At 35.7% G+C, this 16,909-nt stretch overlaps 1 protein-coding gene and 1 non-coding gene across 2 annotated transcripts; one reads left to right on the top strand and one right to left on the bottom strand.

The window, feature by feature from the left end:
- The first annotated feature begins 79 nt into the window (after window positions 1–79).
- LOC133727260 (ATP-dependent DNA helicase DDM1) lies at window positions 80–6,173 on the top strand. The gene is made up of 16 exons (XM_062154861.1): window positions 80–229; window positions 416–481; window positions 831–1,031; window positions 1,116–1,193; window positions 1,595–1,941; window positions 2,045–2,234; window positions 2,311–2,486; window positions 3,041–3,110; window positions 3,199–3,391; window positions 3,949–4,044; window positions 4,142–4,236; window positions 4,380–4,499; window positions 5,053–5,172; window positions 5,264–5,362; window positions 5,468–5,575; window positions 5,701–6,173. Exons 2-16 carry the CDS (start codon window positions 425–427, stop codon window positions 5,917–5,919), a joined length of 2,169 nt encoding a protein of 722 aa, XP_062010845.1. The 5' UTR covers window positions 80–229; window positions 416–424; the 3' UTR covers window positions 5,920–6,173.
- Window positions 6,174–6,491: 318 nt separating this feature from the next.
- TRNAE-UUC (transfer RNA glutamic acid (anticodon UUC)) lies at window positions 6,492–6,563 on the bottom strand. Its single transcript has one exon. It is a non-coding gene; the product is annotated as a tRNA-Glu (tRNA).
- Window positions 6,564–16,909: the final 10,346 nt, after the last annotated feature.

Genomic DNA, 16,909 nt, shown 5'->3' with positions numbered 1-16,909 from the left:
CCCTCTTTTTTTTTTTTTAATTAATTAATTAATTTCTGTGGCTACTACTTTAATTCTCTCACTGCTCACTGTTCCGCCACTAACCCCTGCCTGCCTGCCTTCTTCTCACTCTCTCTTCAAATCTCAAGCGCTTCTTCTTCTTCTTCTTCTTCTTCTTCTCCGAAACCATTCGTCTGTCTCCGAGTTTCCTCTCAGTAAAAACCTCAAGAGTTCTACGACTCCTATTACGGTTCGGATTCTTTCGATTTTTTCCTCTTTTTTTTTAAAAAAAAAAAAAAAAAAAAAAAAATTTAGTTAGTTTCTGGATTGTGAAATTGGATTTCGGTACGGCTTTGTTTGAAATCCGGATTCTAGGGCATTTGATTGGTGTTTATTTTGGTTTGTATGTGCTTTATTGTTTGTTTTTGGGTTTTAGGTTTTTGAAATGGCGACGAAGGCCGAGCCGTCGGCGGAGTCTCCGACTTCGGTTCTCAAGGAAGAGGTGAGCGTTTGGTTTATCTCGGTTCTGTTTGGTTCTTGGACAAAAATGAAGGAATTTGAACCTTGGAGGTAACAAGTAAAAAGGATGAGCGTGATTTGAAATTACCCTTCTTTTTAAATCCAAGGGGAATTTAATTTTGTGAAAAATGAAAGTTTCTGCTTGTTGTTTGTTAACGGTGGGTGTGATTATGTATGTCAGATGTTGGGTTCTGGTTTTTTCTGTCAGAAATTTGATGTTTGAGTCAAGTACCAAAGAGGTCCAGTGTGGGGTTTATGAGAATAAATTCAAACTCTTTGCCCATATTTCTGTGTTTGAAGATTATAATTGCTTCGTTTTGATCATGAATAAGGATGTATGTGGGGAGATTGATGTCAAATTAGAGAAGGAGGAGGAGAAGCTCCTCGAAGCTCGGGTTGAGGAAGAGGAGGCAGAAACAGAAAAGGAGCCGCCCCACTTGAATGACACTCAGTTTAGCAAGTTGGATGAGCTTCTAACAAAGACTCAGCTTTACTCGGATTTTTTGCTCGAGAAAATGGATGACATCACACTTGTACACTTTTCTCTTCTTAAATGAGTAATTCCTTCTTATTCTTCTTTTCTGTTGATTTAGTTTTGAAATGGAATGCATTGCTAGGATGTTCCCGAGCAGCCGTGTGAACCTGTTGAGAAAAAGAGAGGCCGTGGTTTCAAAAGAAAGGCTGCTTACAATGATGTAAGAATTCCTTGCTTTACTTTCTCTATGGAATCTGGATTGTTAGATCACAATTATGAATATTCTTGTACAGGGGGTTTTATCATATGATTATTGCTGTACATTGTGTTCTCAAGCTGCCTCTGCTACTTCTAGAAAATTGGAAATTTGATGGACATCTATTTATTAAGAATGTTGGTGGCCTGATTGCTCTTATATTCCGTTGACATAATGAATTTATATGTGTTACTGCAACATCTAGTGAATAATCAGTTTCATTTAAGTTTCACCTTTCCATCGCATCGCATGAGAAGCAGTAAATAAATGTGATTATCTTTGTTTGATATTCTTAAGTGCTCTTTGAGTTTCTTTTTTTTTTTACTTTTTTACCTTCTTTTTTTTGTATCTTGGCATTTTCCCAGACAAAGGCCAAGAGGGCAGTTGCAGCTATGCTTACAAGATCTAAAGAGGGTGAGAAAATTGAAGATGTGAACCTAACCGAGGAAGAAAGAGTTGAGAAACAGCAAAAGGAACTTGTACCTCTACTGACTGGTGGAAAATTGAAGTCTTATCAACTCAAAGGTGTAAAGTGGTTGATCTCTTTATGGCAAAATGGGCTGAATGGGATCCTTGCAGACCAAATGGGACTTGGAAAGACTATCCAAACCATAGGTTTTCTTTCTCATCTTAAATCTATGGGACTGGATGGGCCCTACTTGGTGATTGCACCTCTTTCTACTCTTTCCAACTGGATTAATGAAATTTCAAGGTAAATGTTTTAAACAGATCCCTTTTGTTTAATTGGTCTTAGATTAGCTTAATAATCTGATCTGCCAACTCTGTTTCTTTTTTGCGCCTTCTTTTCCCATTAGGTTTACACCTTCAATGAAGGCTATAATCTATCATGGTAACAAGAAAGAAAGGGATGACATACGAAGGAAGCACATGCCCAAATCAGTTGGCCCTAACTTCCCAATAATTGTTACCTCATATGAAGTTGCGTTGGCTGATGCAAGAAAATGTTTAAGGCACTACAACTGGAAATATCTTGTGGTTGATGAAGTGAGTAGTTTTTGTTTTCCTTTTATAAACATTAACTATATCATGTATTAACCTATCTTGCATTTGTTTATTGAAGGGACACAGATTGAAAAACTCCAAGTGCAAATTAGTGCAGCAGTTGAAGTACATACCTGTAGAGAATAAGATTCTGTTGACTGGAACACCTCTGCAGAATAATTTGGCTGAGCTTTGGTCATTGTTGAACTTTATTTTGCCGGATATATTCTCATCCCATGAAGAATTTGAGTCATGGTAAGTATGAAGTTAAATTTTTTCATTTTCCCTCCTTTGATTGATTTGCAGACTTATTGATCTATACAGTGCCATCATTTTTGGTAGCGACAGGTGACCTTATGTATCAATGGTAGTCTGGTTCAGAAGTTCCTGATCCCTGGAAACTGCAATATGCGACTTTCACACACACACACACACACATATATATATATATATTAAAATTTGTTTATAACATACAAACTTGTATAAGACTCGGCTATTAGCTTACTAATAGATTAAAGTCTTAGATTGAAAAAATATGGAAATCCTACATCTATCAGGTTGTAAAATTAGTGTACGGCAGTTTCACTCATTAGTGTGAAGTCACAGAAACAATTTTCTTTGTGATGAGTAGTAGTGGTCTAGAAAAATTTCATGTTTTGCTACCACCTTAGTCCAAATATGTTCGCTCAGAAAAATTTTGGAATATTTTATGGATTTTTGTATGGTTGGATAGATTGGGTGTATTAGACGAGGAGTTCTAGCAGGTTATGTTGACCAGATTAAATAATATATATCAATTGTGTTGTCAGGTTTGACCTAGGAGGAAAGTGCAATAGTGAAGCAATGAAGGAAGAATTGGAAGAGAAGAGAAGGGCTCAAGTATGCACCTTTGCTAGCATTGTGGCTTCACTTTTATAGAGCATTTGTAACGTAACTGTGATGCATTGGTTGTTTCATTTGTCTGCAGGTGCTACCGAAACTCCATGCCATACTGCGTCCCTTTCTTCTCCGAAGAATGAAGATAGATGTTGAGCTGATGCTTCCTAGGAAAAAGGAAATCATATTATATGCAACCATGACAGAGCATCAAAAGAAGTTTCAGGAACATCTGATCAATAAGACACTGGAGAAACATCTAATACTTGAAAATGGAAGCCATGGTATGAGACATGGCTTTACTTGAAATGTTGTACTGCAATGTGTGTTTTAGTAAGAAAGATAAGGTCTTCATTGCATTCTGTTTTTTCTGGAATCATTTGATGTATGCTACAACACTTTCTGTTTTCTGTGAATCATTGTCTCAAGTGAGACCATTACCAAATACTATCTGAGACAGCATAGCTGATCAGATGACCATGTTTTTTTATCTGACACTCATTAGAAAATTCAGAAGAACACAGAGTCTTTATGAGGTTCTGGTTGCTCATTTATATATTGTCTTGTGTAGTTCAATAAATGATCTTAAAGCTCATATATCTATGGTCATCTTTGCAATGCATTTGGATTACTTCTTTTCCTATAGGGTGGGTGGGGTCTGATTAGTTTATGATTTCTATTAGATCTCATCTTTGAATTTGATGGTAGTGTAATATAATGGGTGAGTATATATTAATTAAATCTGGCATGCTATTATCTATGATAATCAAATTGGTTTTTTTTTTTTTACTGTTCATATTGTATAGTTCTCCATGCTATTTAACAATACTTAAACTTGCAGTAAATGGCCTGAAAGGGAAGCTTAACAATTTGATGATCCAACTTCGGAAGAACTGCAATCATCCTGACCTTTTAGAGTCAGCATTTGATGGATCATGTATGTCATTCTAACTTAATTCAGGATTTTGTATGATCTTTTTCAAAGATGAAATGGATGCGTATGCAGCTCTTATGCATTTGTGTTTTCCTGCCAGATTTCTACCCACCTGTTGACCAGATAGTTGAGCAGTGTGGGAAATTTAGCTTGCTTGAACGACTGTTGAAGCGGCTGCTTGCCTGCAAACACAAGGTATGTGACTGTTTCATGTGTTGTCTGATTTTGATCTTCATAATCATAAGTTTCATGACCAATAAAGTAATACACATTTATCTCAGATGTATTTTTGTTTGTATTACTGTTGACTAATTAGCTTCCTTTGCATTTGTAATCAGGTTCTGATATTCTCGCAGTGGACTAAGATTTTGGATATAATGGATTACTATTTTAGCGAAAAAGGATTTGAAGTTTGTAGAATCGATGGCAATGTGAAACTAGATGAGCGGAGAAGACAGGTTTGTGATTGGTTTGAATTGACTCTTAAATCTTTCATCTGAAATCTTCTTAGTTCAGATACTTGTCATTCTCATGCTTTTTGCAACATGAAAGTCGAGATTAGTATGCATCAAAAGATGAAAGTTCAGATAGTAGTGATCCTTGTTTTTATTTTTTTTTACTTAATGCAATCCCATCATTCGGCAAATTGTAATTACAGAAATAAATAGTTGCAATATGACTATAGCAATAGTTGCAAGAAAGTTCAGATAGTAGCGATCCTTGTTTTTTTTTTTTAAATGATATTGTCCTATTTCTTGACCATGTACATATGACTATAACAATAGTTGCAATTATTTGATGTGGAACACCTTTGGCTGATAATCACTCAAGTTCTCCACTTCTGGTCACAGCCTAGGATGAGTGACACAGTGGGTTGATTGAGAGTTTATTACACCCCCTTGCGTGACTGCTTTTTGTGTCTAGTTCATTTGAGTTTGTACTTTCTTTCTGTGTTCATTACATACTCATGAACAGCTATAGTTAATTGATAAAAGTTATTTCTGCAAGCAGATTGCTTCTTTCAATGATTTAGACAGCACTTGTAGAATATTCCTTCTGAGCACAAGAGCTGGTGGACTGGGTATCAACCTTACTGCAGCTGATACTTGTATACTGTATGACAGTGATTGGGTAGATTTTTGATCTCTGTTGTTAAATCTTTTTACTGCATACAGCTTCATGAAGGGTTAAACTGATTTGGTATATTGTGTGTGCATACCAGAACCCTCAAATGGATTTGCAAGCCATGGATAGATGTCACAGGATTGGGCAAACCAAGCCGGTTCATGTTTACCGGTTGGCAACAGCACAATCTGTAGAGGTGAGTTTGTGGAGCTTTTAGCTTGTGAATATCTATGTCATGTATAATAATGTTCAATTTAAAAATTCTGGTGTTGCTTACTTTTGAGAGAAAATGTGTTAACAGGGTCGGATGTTGAAAAGAGCTTTTAGTAAGTTGAAGCTTGAACATGTAGTCATTGGAAAAGGGAAGTTCCATCAGGAAAGAGCCAAGCCTGAGGCAGAATTCTTGGAGGTATATACTCCATTCACTTCTGTTTTTTCAATCAATTTCTGTCTTAGCTTGCCTGGTCTTTTTGGTGGGCTGCAGTTCCATCATGTGCCTTTGTCTTAGTGTGGTTTGTATGCTATACTCTTCAGGAAGAGGATCTCATAGCAGTTCTCCGAGAAGAAGAATCTGCTGAGGACAAAATGATACAGACAGAAATCAGTGACGAAGAACTGGAGAAGGTCTTGGATCGCAGTGATCTCGTGGGGACTCCTACTGATGCTGCTGTTGCACTTCCCCTAAAGGGGCCTGGCTGGGAAGTGGTGGTTCCTACCGCTGGTGGGGGCATGCTCTCCACCCTTAATAGTTAGTTTAACTGTTATTTGAAAAGGTTGGACTTGTTAGTTTTTGTTGGCTATCAATTAGAATATTTGGGATTATAGATGGATTCTATAACTGATTTTACTGGGTCGAGGACAAGTTATGGGGAGCTGAGAAATGATGCTCCAAATGGGCTCGGTTGTTTTGTATATGATAGAAACCGAGCAGAAGTTGCGATAGGCCAAGACAACCTTGATGAATATTTTGATGCTGAAGAACTAATGCAATAGCCATTTCTAAGTTATGATTAGTTCTTTTCTGGTGTCCCAAACACTATTCAAATATTTGGATATCAATGAAGGAAAGTGCATGGTGTTTTTTTATCTGATTATGACCACAACCCCCAATTCCCTAACCTCATAACTTTGAATATTTACCTAGTAAGGAGGAACACTTTCAGCTTCCACAAGACAAAATGTTCAAGCTGTATTGCTTTTTTCCCGGAAATCCCCAACGAAAAATACACGCTATGCCTTTATGGCTTTATCATAGGAGTTGCTAGATGGTTATTTTGTTGTAGATGACAAAAATAAAAATAAAAAGAAAACGGAGTTTAAAAAAGTTCCGTTGCCGGGAATCGAACCCGGGTCTCCTGGGTGAAAGCCAGATATCCTAACCGCTGGACGACAACGGATAATTGTTCTAATAATCGATTATATATAATATATATCCAGTTTAGTCTCTGAGCTTGGTTATTGCTTGGTCTTATGATTGACCAATTTCCAGACCAACCCTCCTGGAGTCCTGGTAACTTATCTTTTACTGTTCTTCACTCTAGAGGAAGATAAATTATGCATCTTTTTTTTACGGCTACAACTTACATACTTGACTGTTTATTATGATCTGGAACTACTTTCTAGCACTAAGTTTGAGCATTGAGTCACCTCAATCAATTTAACTTGTTCAAAGAATATGATCAATGATGAATATGATAAAAAAATAAAATAAAAGAAAGAATATGATCAATGATGAATTTCAATCTGAGGACACTTTATTGGGCTTCATCAGTACACTGGCTCTCTTATCTTCATGACAGCCCAATATATGCTATAGAGTGATTGTTATTTGTTGCTGTTTGAAAAAATGAAAAGGGATATAGTTGACAATGTCATTTCAAGATAAGGGCCTTTTGAGGTTGCCCATAGAGGGTCCAGATATATGATCATTTCAAATGCCCTACATTGTCTTTATTTGGTGTGTCTGGGTCATGGAAATTATGGAATTGGGAGAGTTTTCCTTTTTCAAAAGGGAAAGACATAATTCTGTGCGAGTTTCCAGGTTTACAATTTTGACTGAGATGGACAACTCTACTTTGAGCAGTGAAATAGTTTTATGTAGTGATAGGATATTACAATTCATTAACTTTTATATTTATGAGAACCTTACCTTTGTTGTTGTGTGGATTTCCAATATTTTCTCTCTTCATCAGTGATATGTTACTGGGCTATTTTTTGGGCCTTTGTTTGTGTTGTGCTTGTTGTTTCATACTATAGGACAAGTGCATGTTCTTGCTTTCTCTTGTCATTCATTGACCCTGATACATCAAGTACCTTTTCGAGCTGTTATGTAGTTATATACATTAAATTTCTGTTCCTATTTTCTTATGCCTAAAGAGATTTAGGCAAACTATGCCATGGCGAGGGAGGGGCGAATATTGTTGACAATGTCCATTTTAACATGAATTCACATCTACATAACTTCAGTTTGATCCATTTCAACTTTAGTTGATGTTACTGAAGCCTGAAGTGAGGATCTTGGTTCACAAGCTATTGCATTCTTCTTTCTGATACGGAAGATACTGTTTTTCTCGGTGCTTAAAACACCTGTTGAATTCCCCCTCATTGGCTTCTAACCCATTGAATTTTTTGTTTACTCTTTTGTTGTAGTCAGACTAAAAAATTTTCTTTAGCGGATAGTATAAGTTTGAATCAAAGTGATTAGTGGTTTTTCTAGCAACCTGATATTTAGACAATTTGATATGTCAGATCGCTTCAAATTACCTGCTACTCTGGAAAAGAACAAATTCAGTTTCCCGGAATAAGGGTAGTTCAAGTATTCTGTAGGTTTGGATTTCTTTAGTTTGTGGAATTGTGGAGGCAAAGATTATATAAAATCGGATGCTGAAATATTTCTCTTCTGATATGTTAAAAGTCCCAGACGGCCGGTTTAATCCTTTTGAATTGGTGTTTCCTTCTCAGGACCCATATCGGTTTTGATGTAACCAGAAAAGGAAAAGAGTACTTCACTGGCGCACTGCTGCACATCATGTCATATTTCAAATATATTCTTTCTGTCATTGTGTCAGTGAAATTAACTTCTGATGAGTTTATGCTCTATTGATTTCATCTGTGTTTTTCTCTTTACATATACAAATATGGTGCATGGAGAGAAAGAACGGGGCGGGATTCAAACATGGGAAAATTTTGTAGTAGGCTTTAGTTACTATAAAGTGACTGCATTGTCTCATTGTCTGCTTGTTATATCATTTTTCATGCACTCATTTTTTTCATGGTCCCCCTTATATAGGACCATAGTCTTTTTCCTTCAAGCATGCATGGCTCGAGGTCTGGTTATGATGAACAAGGGAAGAAGAAAGGCAAAAAATAGAATAAAGAAACCGAGTGCTGTGTGTGGCGTACAAGTGACATGATTGCTCGGAGAACATGGCCCTCCAACACGTCAAAGTTATCCAGCGGATTCTTTGCATCAGAAGAAGATGAGTATGAACAATGGTTTACATTATTGCTAACCAATACTGTTTTTGTTTCTTTGTAGTTCAAGGTTCATATCATATATACCAGTAATGCAACTATAGCATTCTAAGAACATGGTTTTCATCTGTTTCCTTCGAAATTCTTGAAAGCATTATACATATATATAGCCTGCTTATTTTGGTGCCAGTTGGATTCTGCCATTAAAGGTACTACACAAGTTACTGTAGAATGATTAGCTGGTGCCAGTTGGAGTCTGCAATTATCCTAATTAAACCCCGAAAACCCAAAGCCGAAGACGATCATGAGGTTGGCCACTAATCAAGAAAAGAGAAGGTTTTCGTAGTTTGCCTGTTCCATTTCTATTATATGTGTATTCTAGATTTCTAGGTGGGAAAAAGGTGGAAGGAAACTTTATGGACCATGATATTCATATGAAACACCTGTTCTGGCACTACAGAATACAATAGATGATGTTCTTATAGGTATATCATTTAAGCACTATGTTGATGAGGATAGTTCATGAGTTGTATATTCAAACATAACAAAGCCTATAAATTATGACCACTGTAAGAATTTCTGTTAGCCATTTCTGATGATCCTTCTGTTACAGCTGTACGTAGTTCCTTAAGGTTGATCGAGAGTCATGAAGTCGAACTCAAGAGTTCAACTTGCAGGGTTAGCTCAACTTAAACCAGGGCCGGCCTTGCCCATGGGCAACGTTGGCGACAGCCCAGGGCCCAAGATTGATGGGGGCACCAGATTTCTCTCCCATTTCTCTATACTATAGTTTTCTCTAATAAAATTTTTATTATAAAATACAAAACGGTCAAAACCTACCCTATGCCGTATGGACTCCCTCACTCCCATTTCTCTATGTCTCTCTGCCACCACCGCACTAGCCCTACCTTTTTCTCTTTCTTTGTTCTCTTTTTCTTTTTAATTATATTTTATACTATATAATATATTTTTCTCTAATAAAATACAAAACCTACCCTATACACTCCCATTTCTCTATGTCTCTCTGCCCCCCACATCCCTTTCTCTTTCTTTGTTCTTTTTTTCTTTTTAATAATAATTTAAGTATACTTTATATACTCTCATCTCTTTGCCCGCAACCATTCTTCTTCATCTCTCCAGATTCTCCTCTTCCTCCTCTTTCTTCTTCACTTCATCGTAGCACCTAGTGAAAAGAATAGTTTCGGCAAAAGTCTCTCTCTCTTTCTCTCAAGTCCCAAACCTTGAAACCCAGAAAATTTTTTCTTTAAATTGGTTGCAACGTTTACTCAATTTCAGATTTCCAGGTATTATTCTACGCTCCAGTGTTTATCAATTATTATTCAAAGTGATTTCTAACAACTTGTTCATTCATCGGTTTTCAATTTTCAATATTAGGTGAAGTTAGATTTGCAAGTCAATCTTGATCAGAATTGAAAAACTGTTGTTTGAATCTTGAAACGGCTTTGAGAAGTGGTGAGGGTTTTGATATTGATGCGAAATATTTGCTTATGGAGTTACAAATTTTGCAGGAGATGTTGCCAAATGAGGCATATGAAACAGATAGGCCTTGGACATCCATTTTAAATTATGGAGTTTGCAGAGAAAATGGATATGTTTCCAAGTGTTATGGTTGCCTACAAGATTTTATTGACTATACCGGTGACGGTAGCATCAGCTGAAAGAAGTTTTTTGAAATTAAAATTATTAAAATCAAGTTTTTTGAAATTAAAATTATTAAAATCTTATCTGCGGATTACATGACTCAAGATAGGTTGAATGGATTAACTATTTTAACCATCGAAAGAATTATGTTGGCAAATGTTGACTATGAAAAGATAATTGATGATTTTGCTTCAAGAAATGCAAGAAGACATCATTTTAGATGATTTCTAAACTTTTTTATACGAGGTTTTGGTTTTATCACTTTATGTTCCCGTTGTATAATGTTTCTCTATGTAATAGACTAATAGCCCCTTAAGAAAAGATTTAGAGTATCACATTTGAAAGAATTATTACATGTCTATTTAGGTTAGTTGGGCACACACACAAAATTTCGCCCTGGGCATCAAAATGCTCAGGACCGGCCCTGACTTAAACCAAAACTTCTGTCATCTGATGCAGGACAAAAGAGGATGTGGATTTTGTATGTTTCAGAGGAAACATGCAACATTCTGATGCTTTGGCTTTATCTCCACATTAGGTTTTCGAATACGATAGATGACTTATCCAGAAACAAGATAACACTAAACGACTTATCCAGAAACAAGATAACACTAAACTAAACCTGGATCCTCTCTTTAGTCCAATACCCTAATTAAACACTCTTAGGTCTGGTTGTCATAAGATTATTAGTCTCCCCCTCTTGTCAACTGACAAGACAAGGCAAAAACAAAGTTAAATTTTCCTCAAAAGGCCGAAATTCTCGGCCAATTGATGATTCTCTTCCACTAAGTAGTGTCACGTACTTCTTCTGTAATTTAACTAATACTGGCCAAAATGCCATCATAGGAAACCTAAAACCTTTCACTTCTTGTATTAAACAATGATTATGCATGATAAAGTATGAGGTTAATGTTGGCTCGGCCCTAAAGATGCACTCATTCAGTTTGTGCACGAACCCTGATCATCAAATTATTGAGGGGCCATGTGTTGGTTGCTTCATAGCGGAAAGCAAAAGCTTGGGGTACCCCCTGATCGGTTTCTTTCCTCACTAGTCACAACTAGTCGAAAGGCCGGGCTCGATCGACCTTTTCTTTTGTGCTGGAATGTTGGCCTTGTATGCTACTTTACTGGAAGCTTTTGGTTTCTTGTAATCATGGTTTAGAGGTTTTTTTAAATCCTTGATTAGAGCTACCATGAACACAACCCACTAGTTTATGTACTCCTTCCTTTTTTGACTTTCTTTGCTTCGCTTGCTTTGCAGGTACTGCCTTGATTATGTGTTGCTCAAGGCCTCCACCCGTGTGGCACAAGCATGATGAACATAGTGCTTCTTCACCAGCAGTACATTTCTAGATTCCTATTTGCGCAGAGCTTTCTTTGCTTTTCTTTTCAGTTTGAGTTTCTTTTGGGAGTCTCATAAAATTTGCAGTGTCAAGGTTGGGGTATAGTATGGATTGGTTGAAGTGGAGTTACTGTATCATCCATAAATTTCAGATTCACTATAAAAATTAAGCATGTAGTAATTCCTTTATCACAAATGAATGAATGATAATGAGTGTTTATTATTGTAGATATGTGTATCACGGTGCTTGTATATGAGAGAGCTTATGTCCTCTATGCAATTATGCAACGATGTAATTCTATGACCAAAACTATTCATTTTTCTAACGTTATATGTAAAAGGGAGAGGCTCTATCGAGAACCTTTAAAATAAGGTTACATGTAAAATCAGACTATATTTTAGTGAAAAGCTTATACTGCACTTATTGTATCTTCATGTTACATGGCATCATCTTAATCATTGGTATCACTTTAAGAAAGGATCTAATTTTTTAACTTGTTACTTGTGCTCCGTAATTTTTTAACTAATTATAGTTCATGCCCTAACTTTGTGGAAACTATACCCCATAACACAAAAAAATAAAAAAAACTTGCTCGAACCATGATTTCTAATTGTGGACTGTAGCACACGATTATTGGCCAAAATGACATGTTCTTATTTTCTCACCAAAAGTTTTCCATCCTTAAACAATGATTTTTAAACACTTGTCATACTAACAGAACTCAAAAATCACAACGCAATTTTTTTTTTTTACGATTTTTCAAAGTTAGAAACAATTAAATTCATTATAAAAATCGTTCGAAAATTTTATGTTTCGTTGATTGGAACACATTTTAAAAATCATGCTCAACGAATGGTAGGCTTATAGTACAAAATAATTTCAAGAAGAAATTGTGTTAAGAAGGTTTCACATGTTTTGACATGTCATTGCATTCCATTGGTGCACCTAGCTATGGCAACTTCCAATGTGCCAAACATACAAAACCTTATTTCTATTCAAATTGTCATGGTTCTTAATCTCACCATTGGTAAAGCATGGTCTAGAATGTATTCCAATTAACAGAATACTAAGAGACTTTTTTTTTTATATGTATAAACTTTTAAAGTTCAAAATGCAAGAAAATTCATTAAAAAAAATCCGTTTGATATTTTACTGTTATGCAAATTCAGGCGTATATTAAACGTTATGCAATACGAATACCAAGCTCATGGCACATGTGAATTTCAAATGACACATGGAATTCAGAATATCATCATGTGCCACGTCCAAAACATAGCAAACTATGTTAATCCTTATTTTTATTCAAATTTTTTTATGCCATGAGCTCACTATTGGTGAAGCATGATTTTCAGAATGATAGTCCAATTAATAAAACTCTAAAATGTTGACACTTTTTTTTTTCATGATTTTCCTTTTTTTCAACTCTGAGAAAAAAAAAAAATACTTCTAGTGCCAAAAAAATTCTAAATTTCTTTCCATTATATATTATATTTTTTTATGCCCCCTCAGAGAAATGTTGATGAATCCCCTAAGTAACAATTTTTCATGACTTCTCATATATGTTGATGTTTCTCCTGAGTAATAATCTGACAAATAAGTAATAAACGTTATTACTACATAAATTCGTTAATTACATCTTCATCTGTATTTTTGGTTGAACAATCATGAAAGAATAAACAATATATTATGTAGTATTTATTTGATCAATCATTTAAGCCTCATTTGGTTCGAGAAAAGGAAATCAATTCCTTACGAAATCCTATGGGAAAGGAAAGCAAACTTCCCTCTAACTTTCATTTTTGCTGTTTGGAAACGTTGGTAAAGCAGGGAGAAAATATTGTTTGTTTTCATTCTAGTGTTTGGTTTGTGTAAGGAAATGAAACAAAATCATACTAATATTCCATTTATATTCTCATATATTAAAATATATAGTTAGACAAATCTCATAAACTTTTTTGTCAATAATAATTTTCAATAGGGATATAAATGTACTTGATATAAATGTACTTATACTATGTAATTAATGCTGAAAAAGTGGAAAGAAAAATGAATCATTTGGAGGATGAGAGGATTCACTTTCCCCCATATTTTCCCTTCTTAAAGGAAAGTTGTTCATTTCCTTATGCACACCAAACATAGGAAATGAATAAATTTTCTTTTCCAAGCTCTCAATTCCGTGAACCAAACGAGGCCTTAGGGGAGTGAAATTCACACTCCCCATTTTACATTATGCACTCCCACTTATATTAGTAAAATCCCACTTTTGCACCAACACTTGTGCAATGCTACTTCTACCATAACTTCTTCTTGGTAAATTCCGTCTTCCCTAACATATAAAAGAGTGACAGATCACACTGCCAGACTAGCTCGTGCAAACCAAAGTGGGATTTTGGGTATGATGCAAACCTAAAGACTATTATTATCTCAAACCTCCATCAAATGACTTTTGTTAAGCTTTTGATACAAGTATACGAACAAACTTGCCCCAAATTCTAGTTGTTTTATATGAAACCCATTCCTTGATTCTCTTTTCCAGTTTGTAACTTGGTATGCAATATGACATAAACACAGAAACCCAATCAATTTTTCAAATCACAAACTCAATCTTTCTTACTTTCAACTAAATCCCAGTACAATCAACAGCTTTTTAAAGCTCCAACTCAATGATGCAATAAAAGCTTGAACCTTGTAAACCCAATAGATCAAATTGAAATTTACAAAGCTAGAAAGGAAGAGAGGTTATCTCTCTCCCGGAGATTCATTGTGTGAAACAAACCACAAGAAGAGAGTGAAAAGAAAAAAGAAGAAGAAGAAGAAAGACCTCTCACTATGCGAGTCTTCAATTGCATGTAATCTGTATTATAACCTTCGATAGCAAGAGAAGATGGCAACGAGTTTTGAGGACCAATACTTTCCTTCTCTTTGGTAGGAGATTTTGGTGATACGTTTGCCGCAGAATTTAGAGAGCAAAGTGTTTAATGTTATTGACTTAAGGGCAAATTTGAAAACTTAAGTTTCAAAATATGAGTGGGAATGATGAATGTAAAAATGAGAGTGTAGATTTCACGCCTTTTTAAAAAATTTCAACATCACATGTATGAGATGTCTGATTTTCTTTTCTTATCCCAATTATTGGCTAAAGAAACAAGTGTTATTCATTTGATATGTGCAACATGGCACCATCATCAGTAGGTAGACCAATTTGAGATGGTATAGGTAGCTGCCTAGCCATTACTCATTCTTAAATATTGAAGTGGTCACTTGGGTCAGCCATGCAAAACTGAAATTGATTTCTTAATTTTCGTATCACAATGTGGTGATTGTGGTCCTTCAAATCAATGCCATTGATTGATAATCCATGGAAGACATGAGAGGCTTCAAATTTTGCAGCAAAACAGAAGTCCAACTCCTTTCTGTAGAGGGAAGAAGAAGAAGGAGCAGTCAAAGAGGTTGAAAGTAGTGAGAGCCCCATCATCATTTGGCTGACAGTGTTCTGTGAACTCTTGGAGCACCGTGAGGCCACGTTTTGGTAGCCAAATCCGAGTGTGAGCAAAATGATTGAGTTGAATTGAGGTATTCGATCCCTTGGTTTGCACAATCATCATCATCATCATCATCATCAATCGATCTCATGGGTCCTCTTTCATTTTCTGACATAACAATCGTATAAAAATATAACAATCACGTCCGAAATATCAATCATCTTACTAACAAGTTTGCCCGATCGATCAACTCTCTCAGTCTCTCTTACTGTTATGTGAATAAGTTTAAAGAGTATACTATATGAAGTATCAAAATATATATGTTTCTTGTTTACGTGTTGATCGATCTATGATCCGACGGTTTGACTAATGGGATGATACAATCTCTTTATAAAAGATTTTCTCCTACACACCACTAAATATCGATACAAAAGTGTAAATTATGTTCAAAAAATAATAGACTAGTCATATGCAGTGATACGATTGATCATTCGAGAACTCTCCCATACAATTATTGCGAGATTTTGGATCAATGGTAGACCAGTCTCCCATTACCTGAAGTTTGTCTATATTATAAAAGTTGGTTAACATTTAACGAATACACCGAAGAAATCTATGATCTTCAAGGATTTAAAGCTTTGAATTTGACACTACACCTGCCTCTTCTTCATCTCATTCATGCCACATATACAAACAAGGCCTCAGCACCAAACTCTCTCTTTGTCCTTGTATGTTTGATTGAAGAGTGTGAAGTTAGAGGTTGGTATAGTATGGGAGAGGTATGTGTGCCTCGGCTTCCGTATAAGGATAAAGCAAAGCTTTATCTTAATCTAAAGATCTTGGAAGTTTCTCATTCGTTTGGCTACTCAACAATGATAATCCAAAATAAGCTTCCAATCAAAAATGCATACTCGATCATCATCGATCTTTCAATCTCCTTCCCAATTTTGGCTTTCACGATCTTCATAATGATTCATGGATCTTGATATGATACAAAGTCCTTGCAGGAGCGAGTGTAGAAGTTTGACCTTTGATCTTTTTAAATCGTACATTCAGCTTGGATCTGTTATTAACCAAGGCCTCTCGTTTAGTTAGCGAAAATAAAAGTAATTCTTCAGTCTTTCTCATAAAAATGGACGTTAAGATTATCATGGAGTTTCCATTCCAATATTCGGTAATGTTGGAAAAGTTGTTTGAACAGTTTATAATTAATGCAAGAAAATAATACAAAATGAGTACGTAAATGCAGCTCATTTTTTTCCTTCTATTAAGAAATTTTTTCCTTTCCTTGTGCTTACCAAACACAATAAATGAATAAGTTTCATCTCCCACGTTCTCAAATCCATAAACCAAACGGGACTTAAATTTATCCGCCTTTTATTTCTCAAATAACTCAAATGTTGTCGGTCGTCTTCAAAAACTCTCAGTGAGTGAGCTCCACACTTATTAATGAGCAGAAACATCCTTATTTTTTTTTCAGCTGCGCGAGCTGTACATTCATGCATTGAGGAGATAGAGGTGACGTGAAGCCAATTTCAATGGATTTGTACTTGTAAGAAGACTTGCACGAGTTCGCCAAAAGAAAAAGAAGTCGTCTTACACGAATCTAGCAAGGTATGTTGGTGTCGGTCAGGGCATGCGTATTTGTCCTAAACTGCATAGAGAATGAAAGCCCCTGGTTCACTGATAACTCAAATTATTACATCACCAATTATTTGTGTACTTCTATATTAAAATTAGGGTTGGTTTTAAATTACTACAGGTTCTGACGTTCTGTATTAT

This window comes from Rosa rugosa, chromosome 1 (genome assembly GCF_958449725.1).
Source record: "Rosa rugosa chromosome 1, drRosRugo1.1, whole genome shotgun sequence".
NCBI classification, from domain to species: domain Eukaryota; kingdom Viridiplantae; phylum Streptophyta; class Magnoliopsida; order Rosales; family Rosaceae; genus Rosa; species Rosa rugosa.
The sequence above is the reverse complement of the archived record's forward strand: the minus strand, read 5'-3'. Positions and strand labels throughout refer to the sequence as shown.

What these genes read in the sequence shown, in the direction of transcription:
- LOC133727260 (XM_062154861.1), top strand. Translation starts at nt 425, where the DNA reads ATGGCGACGAAGGCCGAGCCGTCGGCGGAGTCTCCGACTTCGGTTCTC. An exon ending in TACTGTATGACAGTGATTGG is followed by an intron (nt 5,173 to 5,263) that starts GTAGATTTTTGA and finishes TGTGCATACCAG; the next exon opens with AACCCTCAAATGGATTTGCA. An exon ending in CAACAGCACAATCTGTAGAG is followed by an intron (nt 5,363 to 5,467) that starts GTGAGTTTGTGG and finishes ATGTGTTAACAG; the next exon opens with GGTCGGATGTTGAAAAGAGC.